The sequence below is a fragment of the Oncorhynchus masou genome, chromosome 14 (genome assembly GCF_036934945.1).
Source record: "Oncorhynchus masou masou isolate Uvic2021 chromosome 14, UVic_Omas_1.1, whole genome shotgun sequence".
Classification (NCBI taxonomy): domain Eukaryota; kingdom Metazoa; phylum Chordata; class Actinopteri; order Salmoniformes; family Salmonidae; genus Oncorhynchus; species Oncorhynchus masou.
In genome coordinates this window covers 33,499,093-33,516,244 of record NC_088225.1, presented here as the reverse complement: position 1 = coordinate 33,516,244, position 17,152 = coordinate 33,499,093, and the positions used below count along the sequence as shown (strand labels likewise).

At 45.3% G+C, this 17,152-nt stretch overlaps 1 protein-coding gene across 2 annotated transcripts in view; it reads left to right on the top strand.

Annotated features, from left to right (window-relative positions):
* Positions 1-240: 240 nt before the first annotated feature.
* Positions 241-17,152, top strand: part of LOC135554764 (cytokine receptor-like factor 3) — a 35,806-nt gene continuing 18,894 nt past the window's right edge. For both annotated transcript variants that reach the window (XM_064987196.1, XM_064987194.1), the window contains exons 1-3: positions 241-347; positions 9,475-9,604; positions 14,425-14,637. In XM_064987196.1, the coding sequence (XP_064843268.1) occupies positions 9,488-9,604; positions 14,425-14,637 (330 nt within the window). In that variant the 5' untranslated portion in view covers positions 241-347; positions 9,475-9,487. The remainder of the gene's footprint in view (positions 348-9,474; positions 9,605-14,424; positions 14,638-17,152) is intronic.

Genomic DNA, 17,152 nt, shown 5'->3' with positions numbered 1-17,152 from the left:
ATTTTGGCGATGATAAAAATGTCCAAACAATAAAATCGCACAGTTAGAAAGTACATTTATTTGGTTGAGACTTGACTTGGGATGTTTATGCTAATGTATCATCCGAGTTTCATCCGTGGTTTTAAGTGTTACAGCAAGGCTATTGTATCACATTTGCAACTCAGAGGGCGGGCACACGGAGAGGAAGACTGGGTGATATCCTTCTTCTATTGGCTAGTTGAGCTGCCGATCAGCAGAAAGCCCAGTAAATTGTTTTTTTTTTTGACTGGCGCAAGAACGTCTTTGCGTTGGTCGGTAGCCGAGACGGCATCGAACTTTAGAATGACCAGAAACTAAGTCCGAATCAGGTAGGATTCGTTATCGTATTATTTAATAGGCTACATGAAGCGTTTACTAATGTCTCGAATATTATTTTTGATGTAATATGAACTGGCTTACTTGGGTGTTTTCTTTGACATTTTCTGTAAATGTATTGTTTCCTGAGGGTTGGTGAAAGCCAAGCCCTCGATGCTTTACTTTCATTCATCGTCAACAATAACCTCAATTGTGTGAAGTGCATATGTGTCGATAAAGGCATGTTGGGTGATGCCTTCGCGTGAAACGGGGGTGTTTTAGAATTACGGAAGTTGATTTTAAGCGAGTATGGGCATGTTTTTCTGTTGTGCAAAGTTGCGTTGCATCTCCGTGTCATCCGCTCGCTACGTGATAATAATAGTTGCGGTCGAAGCTCCACACTCGTCTTTATGTGAGCATCTGTCATAACTTTCCACGTTGAACACACAATGACAGACAGTAGAATGACACGTCTGATGTAATTATCTGATCTGATGATTGTAGTAGCCTACTGCTGAATATGGTGAAATCAAATGAAAGGTCTAGAAATAACTATCAGAATGGCAGTTGTCCAAAGTGATGAGTTTTGTAGGTTACTAATCAATCAATCCATCAAATCAATAATATTTGATTTATAAAGCCATTTTTACATCCGCCGATGTCACAAAGTGCTGTACAGAAACCCAGCCGAAAACCCCAAACAGCAAAATGCAGGTGTAGAAGCACGGTGGCTAGGAATGATTATACTGGATAGTGATTATGGAATAACATTGGTTACTTTCCTTTCTTGACTTAGTGTAACGGATGTGAAACGCGAGCTACGTTAGCGGTGGTTCGCGCTGAAGTTGTTGATGTGTGCAGAGGGTCCCTGGTTCGCGCCCGGGTATGGACGGTCTAAAATTATACTGTTACATTAGCTATCAGTAACACTCATGGAATTAAAGTGTAGACATGCCAGTAGGACTGTTTCCTAGCAACAGATCAAGACGTATCTATAGGTCAGTGGTCTATGTTCATAACAAGTCCGAAAGCCAAACCCACTGTATGGATTTCCGTACATACTGAAAAACGAAGTCCCTACATAGTACATTACTTTTGACCAGGAAAATAGCATCATATTCCCTACATAGTACATTACTTTTGACCAGGACCGTAGCAGACTTTGTTTCAGCTGGAGTGAGGGTGATTTCATGCTTCACTGACAGCATCTTCTCAACAATAGTCTGAGGCTTTCTGCGATCCACATTGTGTGTGTGTGTGTGTGTGTGTGTGTGTGTGTGTGTGTGTGTGTGTGTGTGTGTGTGTGTGTGTGATTATCCATGTGACCTGAATGTTCCTCCCACGCTGGGGGGAATCTGTTATATTGCTCCAAGATTACTGCCTTTAAATCCTGTGTGTGTGCGTGGAGGGAGGGGGTCTAGTCTTAGAAGTGGGGCATACACATTCACGTCATACTATCTCTGTCACACACACTATCTCTGTCACATGTAAATGCATGTGACAGAGATGAGAGAAAGAGAGAGAGAGACCAGGGCCAATAGGGATCAGACCCAACAGTAGTGCACTACATAGGGACTAGGGTTCTATTTGTGATGTAGGCAGTGTGTTCAGGCAGGAGGCCCGGTCTGAATCTAGGTCACCAGCAGCAGCAGCATCAGCGGCAGCAGCATCATCACATAGACAACACTGTAGCATACACCTCTAACACACACACACACTCCTATACACACGTCCGTACACTCTCAAGCGCACACACACACACACACACAAAGTTCTCCATCTTTCTAGTCCCAACTCGGTGCTAACTCAGTCCTCACCAACGTTCCCTCTAAACTGAGCGCGCCGCGCAGTGGCCTGAGATTGCTGCACGGCAAGAAATATCAGCCCACTGAGAGAAGCACGAGATTGAACTTTACTCAACTTTCTAGAGTGTTCCCTGTTAGTTAACGCCAATCTACATTTCGCTTTACTGTGGCCAATTTCATTTAACATTTACATTTAAGTCATTTAGCAGACGCTCTTATCCAGAGCGACTTACAAATTGGTGAATTCACCTTCTGACATCAGTGGAACAGCCACTTTACAATAGTGCATCTAAATCATTTAGGGGGGGGGGGGTGAGAAGGATTGCTTTATCCTATCCTAGGTATTCCTTGAAGAGGTGGGGTTTCAGGTGTCTCCGGAAGGTGGTGATTGACTCCGCTGTCCTGGCGTCGTGAGGGAGTCTGTTCCACCATTGGGGGGCCAGAGCAGCGAACAGTTTTCAATGCAAACATACCTGAAACAAAACTACCTATGCAAGAGATTTTGTTGAAGGCAGAACGCGTCAGAGTAGGATTCTATTGAGCACGACTCAGCCGGTACTCTACACAGACTGGTGGGGCGTAACCAATCAGAGCTGCAGTTAGGCCTATATGCAAATAGATCATTGCCATATATGGATCTATGCCATTTCCTTTAAACTGGACTGTGTTTACAGCTGTGGTATCACTGACATTGCTCGTCCAAATATTTATACGTTCTTAATTCCATTCCTTTACTGAGATTTGTGTGTATAGGTTGTGAAATTGTTAGATATTACTTGCACTGTCGGACCTAGGAAACACAAGCATTTCGCTACACCCGCAATAACATCTGCTGAACATGTGTATGTGACCAACAACATCTGTTAAATATGTGACCAATAACATCTGCTGAACACGTGTATGTGACCAATAACATCTGACTTGATAGTGAGTAGATGTGCTTGTTTTGAGATCAAATCAAGAGCAGCATGTAGCCACGTGTCCACATTTTAGTTCATATATCCTTCACTAGTTAGTGAGTTATTAGCCCAGTTCTAGATCATTAGTAGTCAGTAGTAGGGGAGTGACTGCTTCCTACAAGAGCACAGAACATTTCTAGACAAGCAGGTCAGGTAAAGAGCTTTCCTTTGCCTTTGAAGGGACAGTGTTGTATTTTGAGACGGGCGTGAATAAACTAAGCAGCCAATGGGCAGAGGGCAGCAACATGTGTCTGATTCTCTGTAGTAATACTATGGGAATAATAACACAGTGTATTTTGTAAAGTGGAAACAACAACAACAACAACATTTTCAGTCACCTCCTTGTCTGAAGGACAAGTAGATAAACAGGTTCATGTCAAGCCCTGTTTTGTTTTTCTTTTTCAAAAGTCTCATGGAATGTCGGGCGACATTGAACACCACACATTGGCTGCTACTGTAGGCTGAATGACAGAACAGCTGTTTACATGTTAAAATGTTATTGGATGCATTTTCTCTATTGTTGTTGATGGTAGGCCACTCTGGTAGGCCACTCTGGTAGGCCACTCTGGTAGGCCACTCTGGTAGGCCACTCTGGTAGGCCACTCTGGTAAGCCACTCTGGTAAGCCACTCTGGTAGGCCACTCTGGTAGGCCACTCTGGTAGGCCACTCTGGTAGGCCTACATTATGATCAAATAGTCACAGTAGCCTACTTGACGACTGTTAAAACTAGAGGTCGACCGATTCATCGGAATGGCCGATTTTAATTAGGGACGATTTCAAGTTTTCATAACCATCGTTAAATGGCATTTTTGGATGCCTATTCTGGCCGATTACATTGCTCTCCATTAGGAGACTGAGTGGCAGGCTGACCACCTGTTACACGAGGGCAGCAAGGAGACAAGGTAAGGTGCTAGCTGGCATTAAACTTATAAAAACAATCAATCTTCACATAATCACTAGTTAACTACACATGGTTGATGATATTACTAGTGTAACTAGCTTGTCCTGCGTTGCATATAGTCAATGCGGTGCCTGTTAATTTATCAGTGAATCACAGCCTACTTCGCCAAACGGGTGATGATTTAACAAAAGCGCATTCGCGGCAATAGCCAGACCTGCAGAGTTATATCGACTCTTTGACATCACTGTCACACTACTAACACCTTCCTGTTTGGTTTTCATGTTGGCAGCACACCGGTACAACAGGAATATATGGAATGGAAAATATGACCTGAATATATTAATTGATATGAATCTGAATATTGTATCTGTAACCCCCAACTAAAAAAAGGACCAAATCAATATAAATGTGGTCTGTAGTGGAAATTTCCTGTATTTACAAAACCATGAGAGCAAACCACCACACAAGTCAGAGTTATCATAAAGTCCATCTTTAATTATTATGAGCTCCATCACAACCCTGTGACTCTCAGATCAATTCAGTGTCTATAAATGAATTCTTTACACATTGCAACTGAGATCCTTTATAGCAAAGACACACATAGCCAGACAGCATTGGCTATAAATTATCGTTCAGCTTTGTCTCCTAAACTATGTTCTTATCTCGCTCTCAGGACCATAAAACAAAACCTCATCAACAGGCATATATCAAATACACCCCTCCTGGACAAGATCACAGAGACACAGTGACTGGCACACAGACATTGTGGAGCCAAGAGATAATTGGTTCCCCCTCAATCATCCCTTCACATGGTTTAAAAGACATGTTTACATATGAAGACAAGATTGACCCCTCCACTCTCTGCAGCCCAAGTTTTTATTTATTTTACCTTTATTTAACCATGCAAGTCAGTTAAGAACAAATCCTTATTTTCAATGACGGCCTAGGAACAGTGGGTTTAACTGCCTGTTCAGGGGCAGAACGACAGATTTGTACCTTGTCGGCTCGGGGGTTTGAACTTGCAACTTTCCGGTTACTAGTCCAACGCTCTAACCACTAGGTTACCCTGCCACCTCTACACTCTAACCACTAGGCTACCCTGCCACCTCTACACTCTAACCACTAGGCTACCCTGCCACCTCTACACTCTAACCACTAGGCTACCCTGCCACCTCTACACTCTAACCACTAGGCTACCCTGCCACCTCTACTCTCTAACCACTAGGCTACCCTGCCACCTCTACACTCTAACCACTAGGCTACCCTGCCACCTCTACACTATAACCACTAGGCTACCCTGCCGCCTCTACCCTCTAACCACTAGGCTACCCTGCCACCTCTACACTCTAACCACTAGGCTACCCTGCCGCCTCTACACTCTAACCACTAGGCTACCCTGCCACCTCTACACTCTAACCACTAGGCTACCCTCCCACCTCTACACTCTAACCACTAGGTTACCCTGCCACCTCTACACTCTAACCACTAGGCTACCCTGCCACCTCTACACTCTAACCACTAGGCTACCCTGCCACCTCTACACTCTAACCACTAGGCTACCCTGCCACCTCTACACTCTAACCACTAGGCTACCCTGCCACCTCTACACTCTAACCACTAGGCTACCCTGCCACCTCTACACTCTAACCACTAGGCTACCCTGCCACCTCTACACTCTAACCACTAGGCTACCCTGCCACCTCTACACTATAACCACTAGGCTACCCTGCCGCCTCTACCCTCTAACCACTAGGCTACCCTGCCACCTCTACACTCTAACCACTAGGCTACCCTGCCGCCTCTACACTCTAACCACTAGGCTACCCTGCCACCTCTACACTCTAACCACTAGGCTACCCTCCCACCTCTACACTCTAACCACTAGGCTACCCTGCCACCTCTACACTCTAACCACTAGGCTACCCTGCCGCCTCTACACTCTAACCACAAATGGCCACCACTACAGTACAACAAGATACATTCTAAATGAGAAGTAACTCACACGCATATAATGAAAATTAAACATCCTATCTATGTTACCCAACTATTCTGATTAATCCCCAACAGGTCACACAAATGAGGACTTTTTTTTGTTGATTATCTTTAGGAGCCCTGAGAGAGACAGAGACAGCGTGTTATAATCTGTAGGATTCTAGAGACAGTGTGTTATAATCTGTAGGATTCTAGAGACAGTGTGTTATAATCTGTAGGATTCTAGAGACAGTGTGTTATAATCTGTAGGATTCTAGAGACAGTGTGTTATAACCTGTAGGATTCTAGAGACAGTGTGTTATAATCTGTAGGATTCTAGAGACAGTGTGTTATAATCTGTAGGATTCTAGAGACAGTGTGTTATAATCTGTAGGATTCTAGAGACAGTGTGTTATAATCTGTAGGATTCTAGAGACAGTGTGTTATAATCTGTAGGATTCTAGAGACAGCGTGTTATAATCTGTAGGATTCTAGAGACAGCGTGTTATAATCTGTAGGATTCTAGAGACAGCGTGTTATAATCTGTAGGATTCTAGAGACAGTGTGTTATAATCTGTAGGATTCTAGAGACAGCGTGTTATAATCTGTAGGATTCTAGAGACAGTGTGTTATATTCTGTAGGATTCTAGAGACAGTGTGTTATAATCTGTAGGATTCTAGAGACAGTGTGTTATAATCTGTAGGATTCTAGAGACAGTGTGTTATAATCTGTAGGATTCTAGAGACAGTGTGTTATAATCTGTAGGATTCTAGAGACAGTGTGTTATAATCTGTAGGATTCTAGAGACAGTGTGTTATAATCTGTAGGATTCTAGAGACAGTGTGTTATAATCTGAAGGATTCTAGAGACAGTGTGTTATAATCTGTAGGATTCTAGAGACAGTGTGTTATAATCTGTAGGATTCTAGAGACAGTGTGTTATAACCTGTAGGATTCTAGAGACAGTGTGTTATAATCTGTAGGATTCTAGAGACAGTGTGTTATAATCTGTAGGATTCTAGAGACAGTGTGTTATAATCTGTAGGATTCTAGAGACAGTGTGTTATAATCTGTAGGATTCTAGAGACAGTGTGTTATATTCTGTAGGATTCTAGAGACAGTGTGTTATAATCTGTAGGATTCTAGAGACAGTGTGTTATATTCTGTAGGATTCTAGAGACAGTGTGTTATAATCTGAAGGATTCTAGAGACTGAGAACAGCAACCAACAACAAACCACACCCTTTTAAAAAGCTTTCTGAAAAACATACACTAGTTATTTTCTAACAGATCAGTGACAAAGAAGCACATCTCAATATGTTCTTGTGTAACTGTGTCTGTGTAGTTCTGTTAGATTGACTGTGTCTGTGTGGTTCTGTTAGATTGACTGTGTGGTTCTGTTAGATTGTCTGTGTGGTTCTGTTAGATTGTCTGTGTGGTTCTGTTAGATTGTCTGTGTCTGTGTGGTTCTGTTAGATTGACTGTGTGGTTCTGTTAGATTGTCTGTGTGGTTCTGTTAGATTGACTGTGTGGTTCTGTTAGATTGTCTGTGTCTGTGTGGTTCTGTTAGATTGACTGTGTCTGTGTGGTTCTGTTAGATTGACTGTGTCTCTGTGGTTCTGTTAGATTGACTGTGTGGTTCTGTTAGATTGTCTGTGTGGTTCTGTTAGATTGTCTGTGTCTGTGTGGTTCTGTTAGATTGACTGTGTCTATGTGGTTCTGTTAGATTGTCTGCGACTTTGTGGTTCTGTTAGATTGACTGTGTGGTTCTGTTAGATTGACTGTGTCTGTGTGGTTCTGTTAGATTGACTGTGTCTGTGTGGTTCTGTTAGATTGACTGTGTCTATGTGGTTCTGTTAGATTGTCTGCGACTTTGTGGTTCTGTTAGATTGACTGTGTGGTTCTGTTAGATTGACTGTGTCTGTGTGGTTCTGTTAGATTGACTGTGTGGTTCTGTTAGATTGACTGTGTCTGTGTGGTTCTGTTAGATTGACTGTGTGGTTCTGTTAGATTGACTGTGTGGTTCTGTTAGATTGACTGGTTCTGTTAGGCCTACAGTCACAGTCAATCTATCTGTTAGGTCTGTAGATTGAACCAAAGATGTCCGCAGGGAGAGATGGAACCACTGTCTGCATCCCAAATGGCACCCTACTCCCTAAATACTGGACTCCGTTTTACCAGGGGGAGTTCTTTAAGGGACAGACCATGTGTTTTGTTTTATCTGTCTGGAGGGAAACGGGTGGGTTCAGCCCAGTGGGTCATGTGGTTCCACTGGTGTTGTTGTCCTACAACACTAACTCTGACCCTCCCGGGGTGTCTGTGTGAGTTCGACAGTCGTACCGTGACCCTTTGAACAGTCTCACTCAATCAATCAATCAATCAATCAATGAACCTCCCAGATGTCCTCACGAAGGTGTGTGTTTGGGGGCAGGGTAGGATACATTGTGTACACTGGGATGGTTTCTAGTGAAAACCTGTCCATCTCCTCTTTCTGCCTCTGGTGAAACCAGTCTTTATACAGTCTATGTGTGAAACCAGTCCTGTGAAATCAGTCTCTGTGAAATCAGTCTCTGTGCAGTCTATGTGTGAAACCAGTCTTTATACAGTCTGTGTGAAACCAGTCTCTGTGAAATCAGTCTCTGTGAAATCAGTCTATGTGTGAAACCAGGCTTTATACAGTCTGTGTGAAACCAGTCTCTGTGAAATCAGTCTCTGTGCAGTCTATGTGTGAAACCAGGCTTTATACAGTCTGTGTGAAACCAGGCTTTATACAGTCTGTGTGAAACCAGTCTATGTGAAACCAGTCTGTGTGAAACCAGTCTTTATACAGTCTATGTGAAACCAGTCTCTGTGAAATCAGTCTCTGTGCAGTCTATGTGTGAAACCAGGCTTTATACAGTCTGTGAAACCAGTCTTTATACAGTCTGTGTGAAACCAGTCTTTATACAGTCTATGTGAAACCAGTCTCTGTGAAATCAGTCTCTGTGCAGTCTATGTGTGAAACCAGGCTTTATACAGTCTGTGAAACCAGTCTTTATACAGTCTGTGTGAAACCAGTCTTTATACAGTCTATGTGAAACCAGTCTGTGTGAAACCAGTCTGTGTGAAACCAGCCTTTATACAGTCTGTGTGAAACCAGCCTTTATACAGTCTGTGTGAAACCAGTCTTTATACAGTCTATGTGAAACCAGTCTTTATACAGTCTATGTGAAACCAGTCTTTATACAGTCTCTGTGAAACCAGTCTATGTGAAACCAGTCTGTGTGAAACCAGTCTGTGAAACCAGTCTGTGTGAAACCAGTCTGTGTGAAACCAGTCTTTATACAGTATGTGTGAAACCAGTCTTTAGACCACAGGGACCTGAAGTTACAAACATCCGCTAATGACGTGTGTGTGTGTGTGTGTGTGTGTGTGTGTGTGTGTGTGTGTGTGTGTGTGTGTGTGTGTGTGTGTGTGTGTGTGTGTGTGTGTGTGTGTGTGTGTGTGTGTGTGTGTGGGAGCCTAGGCGGTACAGCAGGATGTCTATAGAAGCTGAGGCGTTGCTGCAGGAGGCGAAGGAGAGTATAGAAGCAGCTCAGAATTACAGGAGCGAACTACAACAACGCCTACATGGACTCAGCCAAGCACGTAAACAGGTAACAACACAACTACACCGGTCCAACCCTCACGCAAACAGGTAGTAACACAACTACACTGGTCCAACCCTCACGCAAACAGGTAGTAACACAACTACACTGGTCCAACCCTCACGCAAACAGGTAACAACACAACACAACCGGTCCAACCCTCACGCAAACAGGTAGTAATACAACTACACTGGTCCAACCCTCACGCAAACAGGTAACAACACAACTACACCGGTCCAACCCTCACGCAAACAGGTAACAACACAACGACACTGGTCCAACCCTCACGCAAACAGGTAACAACACAACTACACCGGTCCAACCCTCACGCAAACAGGTAACAACACAACTACACTGGTCCAACCCTCACGCAAACAGGTAGTAACACAACTACACTGGTCCAACCCTCACGCAAACAGGTAGTAACAACTACACTGGTCCAACCCTCACGCAAACAGATAGTAACACAACTACACTAGTCCAACCCTCACGTAAACAGGTAACAACACAACTACACTGGTCCAACCCTCACGTAAACAGGTAACAACACAACTACACTGGTCCAACCCTCACGCAAACAGGTAACAACACAACTACACTGGTCCAACCCTCACGCAAACAGGTAGTAACACAACTACACTGGTCCAACCCTCACGCAAACAGGTAACAACACAACTACACTAACCAAGAGAATGGGTAGTACCCCCTCTATATAACCAAGGGAACGGATAGTACCCCCTCTATATAACTGAGAGAATGGGTAGTACCCCCTCTATATAACTGAGAGAATGGGTAGTACCCCCTCTATATAACCGAGAGAATGGGTAGTACCCCCTCTATATAACCAAGGGAACGGGTAGTACCCCCTCTATATAACCAAAGGAACGGGTAGTACCCCCTCTATATAACCAAGGGAACGGGTAGTACCCCCTCTATATAACCAAGGGAACGGGTAGTACCCCCTCTATATAACCAAGGGAACGGGTAGTACCCCCTCTATATAACCAAGGGAACGGGTAGTACCCCCTCTATATAACCAGGAGAACGGGTAGTACCCCCTCTATATAACCAAGGGAACGGGTAGTACCCCCTCTATATAACCAAGAGAATGGGTAGTACTCCCTCTATATAACCAAGAGAACGGGTAGTACCCCCTCTATATAACCAAGGGAACGGGTAGTACCCCCTCTATATAACCAAGGGAACGGGTAGTACCCCCTCTATATAACTGAGAGAATGGGTAGTACCCCCTCTATATAACTGAGAGAATGGGTAGTACCCCCTCTATATAACCGAGAGAATGGGTAGTACCCCCTCTATATAACCGAGAGAATGGGTAGTACCCCCTCTATATAACCAAGGGAACGGGTAGTACCCCCTCTATATAACCAAAGGAACGGGTAGTACCCCCTCTATATAACCAAGGGAACGGGTAGTACCCCCTCTATATAACCAAGGGAACGGGTAGTACCCCCTCTATATAACCATGAGAACGGGTAGTACCCCCTCTATATAACCAAGGGAACGGGTAGTACCCCCTCTATATAACCAAGAGAACGGGTAGTACTCCCTCTATATAACCAGGAGAACGGGTAGTACCCCCTCTATATAACCAAGGGAACGGGTAGTACCCCCTCTATATAACCAAGAGAATGGGTAGTACTCCCTCTATATAACCAAGGGAACGGGTAGTACCCCCTCTATATAACCAAGGGAACGGGTAGTACCCCCTCTATATAACCAAGGGAACGGGTAGTACCCCCTCTATATAACCAAGAGAACGGGTAGTACCCCCTCTATATAACCAAGAGAATGGGTAGTACTCCCTCTATATAACGAAGAGAACGGGTAGTACCCCCTCTATATAACCAAGAGAATGGGTAGTACCCCCTCTATATAACCATGAGAATGGGTAGTACCCCCTCTATATAACCAAGAGAATGGGTAGTACTCCCTCTATATAACCAAGGGAACGGGTAGTACCCCCTCTATATAACCAAGGGAACGGGTAGTACCCCCTCTATATAACCATGAGAACGGGTAGTACCCCCTCTATATAACCAAGGGAACGGGTAGTACCCCCTCTATATAACCAAGAGAACGGGTAGTACTCCCTCTATATAACCAGGAGAACGGGTAGTACCCCCTCTATATAACCAAGGGAACGGGTAGTACCCCCTCTATATAACCAAGAGAATGGGTAGTACTCCCTCTATATAACCAAGAGAACGGGTAGTACCCCCTCTATATAACCAAGGGAACGGGTAGTACCCCCTCTATATAACCAAGGGAACGGGTAGTACCCCCTCTATATAACCAAGAGAACGGGTAGTACCCCCTCTATATAACCAAGAGAATGGGTAGTACTCCCTCTATATAACGAAGAGAACGGGTAGTACCCCCTCTATATAACCAAGAGAACGGGTAGTACCCTCTCTATATAACCAAGGGAACGGGTAGTACCCCCTCTATATAACCAAGGAACGGGTAGTACCCCCTCTATATAACCAAGGGAACGGGTAGTACCCCCTCTATATAACCAAGGGAACGGGTAGTACCCCCTCTATATAACCAAGAGAACGGGTAGTACCCCCTCTATATAACCATGAGAACGGGTAGTACCCCCTCTATATAACCAAGGGAACGGGTAGTACCCCCTCTATATAACCAAGGGAACGGGTAGTACCCCCTCTATATAACTGAGAGAACGGGTAGTACCCCCTCTATATAACTGAGAGTGGGTAGTACCCCCTCTATATAACCAAGAGAATGCCAAAGTTATCAATTAATTGAAACAGACACTTTTATCTACAGACTGGTTCTGTTCTGCTGCTCTTTGGGCCCACTGTTCCCACCCCATTATCTGGCACACATCTCTCTCCTTTCCCAGCTGTAGAGTCCAGTTTTGGGCCATTTTTCCCATAACCCCCCTCTTCCCCAGGGAAGAGTCATCATCACTGTAATATGAGACGGGGCAGGCAGGAAAAGCTGCTCTGTCACACACACAGATTACCAGGATGGTGTGACGTCCGTGAGCAGTGTGTGTGCCTTAGATACTTCTGGCTTCTGGAAGAGAGGGAGTCAAAACATCCTGTAGTTGTCTCTCTCTCTCTCTCTGGTCTCTCTCTCTCTCTCTGGTCTGTCTCTCTCTCTCTGGTCTGTCTCTCTCTCTCTGGTTTGTCTCTCTCTCTGGTCTGTATCTCTCTCTCTCTTGGTCTGTATCTCTCTCTCTCTTGGTCTGTCTCTCTCTCTCTCTTGGTCTGTCTCTCTCTCTCTTGGTCTGTCTCTCTCTCTCTCTTGGTCTGTCTCTCTCTCTCTCTCTCTTGGTCTGTCTCTCTCTCTCTCTTGGTCTGTCTCTCTCTCTCTCTCTCTCTGGTCTGTCTCTCTCTCTCTGGTTTCTCTGTCTCTCTCTCTCTGGTTTCTCTCTCTCTCTCTCTCTCTCTGTCTCTCTCTCTCTCTCTCTCTCTCTCTCTCTCTCTCTCTCTCTCTCTCTCTCTCTCTGGTCTGTCTCTCTCTGGTCTGTCTCTCTCTCTCTCTCTCTCTCTCTCTCTCTGGTCTCTCTCTCTCCTCTCACTCTCTGGTATCTCGCTCTCTCTCTCCTCTCTCTCTCTCATACCTCTTATCTCTCTCTCCCCAGCCTGTATGCCCTCTACTCCCAGTGGACATGTCATTGTATTCCAGATGACAATATTAGCTTTCCCATCCTTCACCGTCCCAAAATATACATGATATTTGGCAACATCCCAAATTACACCCTATTCCCTCCATAGTGAACTACCTTTGGGTCGTGGTCAAAATGAGTTCACTATATAGAGAATAGGGTGCCATTTAGGATACTGCCCTTATCTCCACAAAACTGATAGACACCAGGAAGTGATGCAATGGCTCCAGTGAGGCATTTCCTGTGTCCTGCTGTCCATACACACTGATCTCCGATAGTGTTCTATGTAGGTCTTTCCATCCTCATCCAACTATTCTTTTCTCTTGTTTATCAGTGCAGCTCCTCTGCTCTTCTGTTTCCTTCTCTCTCTCGCTCTCTCTCTCTCTCTCTCGCTCTCTCTGGTCTCTCTCGCTCACTGGTCTCTCTCGCTCACTGGTCTCTCTCGCTCACTGGTCTCGCTCTCTCTCTCGCTCACTAGTCTCTCTCTCGCACTCAGTCGCTCACTGCTCTCTCTCGCTCACTAGTCTCTCTCTCGCTCTCGGTCGCTCACTGGTCTCTCTCTCTCACTGGTCTCTCTCTCTCACTGGTCTCTCTCTCACTGGTCTCTCTCTCACTGGTCTCTCTCACTTACTGGTCTCTCACTCACTAGTCTCTCTCTCTCTCTCTCTCGCTCACTCACTGGTCTCTCTCTCTGGTCTCTCTCTCTCTCTCTCTGGTCTCTCTCTCTCTGGTCTCTCTCTCTCATAGTCAGAGTCATAGTGAGAGGAGGACTGTCAGTCAGTGGGTGTGTGTCCCAAAAAGCTCCCTATATAGTGCACTACTTTTGACCAGAGCTCTATTGGCCCTTCTTCCCTTATGGGCCCCTCCTCTCTATGAGCACTAGTGCACTATAAAGACACTAAGGGTGCCATTTTGGACTGAGACAGTCTAGTAGTTTCATAATGACAGGAGTTCAGCTCAGCATGGTTGTCTGTTAAGAGGAACTGAAACAGAGACTAAGTTTCACTGCAAACGACTAACCACCAGCTTCCTGTTCCGTTGGGGGACTGGTACGACTGGTTACGATTTGGAAACAGTGCGTTTTAGCATTTTTGGTACAAAGTTAGCATATCAATTGAACCTCTCCCACCCCCTCTCTCTCTCTCCCTCCCCTCTCTTCCTCCTCCAGGTACGAGGCAGCTCGTCTCAGGCCAGAGAGGGGTTGAAGCGTCATTTCTCAGAGCTCCAGACGGCTGTGTCCCGCCTCCTGACGGAGCGTCTGAGCGTGCTCCTTAGCGAAGTGGATGTCATCGAGCAGGACAGCGTTCGACCGCTGGACGACTGCCAGAAACTCATAGAACACGGAGTCAACACTGCAGACGAGCTGCTCCGAGAGGGTGAGGTATAGGTAGACGGAGGGACGCATGGTTCAAATCCCCGAGCCCTTGAGCAAGGCACTGAACAAGGTGACCCTGGCCGTGAACCCACTCCCTGAGACTGTCTCAGGGGGAGTAGGGATATGCAAAATACACATGTCCCTTACACACTGTGTGTAACAGGACTAATATAATATAATAATATAATCACCTCTCAAATTATTATGACTCTTACACACCGTCAGAATCATGTTTCTCCTCCTCCTCCTCCTCCTCAGTACCATCAGAATCATGTTTCTCCTGTCCTCTTCCTCAGTACCATCAGAATCATGTTTCTCCTCTTCCTCAGTACCATCAGAATCATGTTTCTCCTCTTCCTCAGTACCATCAGAATCATGTTTCTCCTCCTCTTCCTCCTCAGTACCATCAGAATCATGTTTCTCCTCTTCCTCCTCCTCAGTACCATCAGAATCATGTTTCTCCTCCTCTTCCTCAGTACCATCAGAATCATGTTTCCCCTCCTCTTCCTCCTCAGTACCATCAGAATCATGTTTCTCCTCCTCCTCAGTACCATCAGAATCATGTTTCTCCTCCTCCTCCTCAGTACCATCAGAATCATGTTTCTCCTCCTCCTCCTCCTCCTCCTCAGTACCATCAGAATCATGTTTCTCCTCCTCCTCCTCCTCAGTACCATCAGAATCATGTTTCTCCTCCTCCTCCTCCTCAGTACCATCAGAATCATGTTTCTCCTCTTCCTCCTCAGTACCATCAGAATCATGTTTCTCCTCCTCTTCCTCCTCAGTACCATCAGAATCATGTTTCTCCTCCTCCTCCTCAGTACCATCAGAATCATGTTTCTCCTCCTCCTCCTCCTCAGTACCATCAGAATCATGTTTCTCCTCTTCCTCCTCAGTACCATCAGAATCATGTTTCTCCTCCTCCTCCTCCTCAGTACCATCAGAATCATGTTTCTCCTCCTCCTCCTCCTCAGTACCATCAGAATCATGTTTCTCCTCCTCCTCCTCAGTACCATCAGAATCATGTTTCTCCTCTTCCTCAGTACCATCAGAATCATGTTTCTCCTCTTCCTCCTCAGTACCATCAGAATCATGTTTCTCCTCCTCTTCCTCAGTACCATCAGAATCATGTTTCTCCTCCTCCTCCTCCTCCTCAGTTCCATCAGAATCATGTTTCTCCTCTTCCTCCTCCTCAGTACCATCAGAATCATGTTTCTCCTCCTCCTCCTCCTCCTCAGTACCATCAGAATCATGTTTCTCCTCCTCCTCCTCCTCAGTACCATCAGAATCATGTTTCTCCTCCTCCTCCTCAGTACCATCAGAATCATGTTTCTCCTCCTCTTCCTCCTCCTCTTCAGTACCATCAGAATCATGTTTCTCCTCCTCCTCCTCCTCAGTACCATCAGAATCATGTTTCTCCTCTTCCTCCTCCTCAGTACCATCAGAATAATGTTTCTCCTCCTCCTCCTCCTCAGTACCATCAGAATCATGTTTCTCCTCCTCCTCCTCCTCAGTACCGTCAGAATCATGTTTCTCCTCCTCCTCCTCAGTACCATCAGAATCATGTTTCTCCTCTTCCTCCTCCTCAGTACCATCAGAATAATGTTTCTCCTCCTCCTCCTCCTCAGTACCATCAGAATCATGTTTCTCCTCCTCCTCAGTACCATCAGAATCATGTTTCTCCTCTTCCTCCTCCTCAGTACCATCAGAATAATGTTTCTCCTCCTCCTCAGTACCATCAGAATCATGTTTCTCCTCCTCTTCCTCCTCAGTACCATCAGAATCATGTTTCTCCTCATCCTCAGTACCATCAGAATCATGTTTCTCCTCCTCTTCCTCAGTACCGTCAGAATCATGTTTCTCCTCCTCTTCCTCAGTACCATCAGAATCATGTTTCTCCTCCTCTTCCTCAGTACCGTCAGAATCATGTTTCTCCTCCTCCTCCTCAGTACCATCAGAATCATGTTTCTCCTCCTCCTCCTCAGTACCATCAGAATCATGTTTCTCCTCCTCCTCTTCCTCAGTACCATCAGAATCATGTTTCTCCTCCTCTTCCTCAGTACCATCAGAATCATGTTTCTCCTCCTCCTCCTCCTCAGTACCATCAGAATCATGTTTCTCCTCCTCTTCCTCAGTACCATCAGAATCATGTTTCTCCTCCTCCTCCTCAGTACCATCAGAATCATGTTTCTCCTCCTCATCCTCAGTACCGTCAGAATCATGTTTCTCCTCCTCCTCCTCCTCAGTACCATCAGAATCATGTTTCTCCTCCTCCTCTTCCTCAGTACCATCAGAATCATGTTTCTCCTCCTCTTCCTCAGTACCATCAGAATAATGTTTCTCCTCCTCTTCCTCAGTACCATCAGAACCATGTTTCTCCTCCTCTTCCTCAGTACCATCAGAATCATGTTTCTCCTCTTCCTCCTCAGTACCATCAGAATCATGTTTCTCCTCCTCTTCCTCAGTACCATCAGAATCATGTTTCTCCTCCTCTTCCTCAGTACCATCAGAATCATGTTTCTCC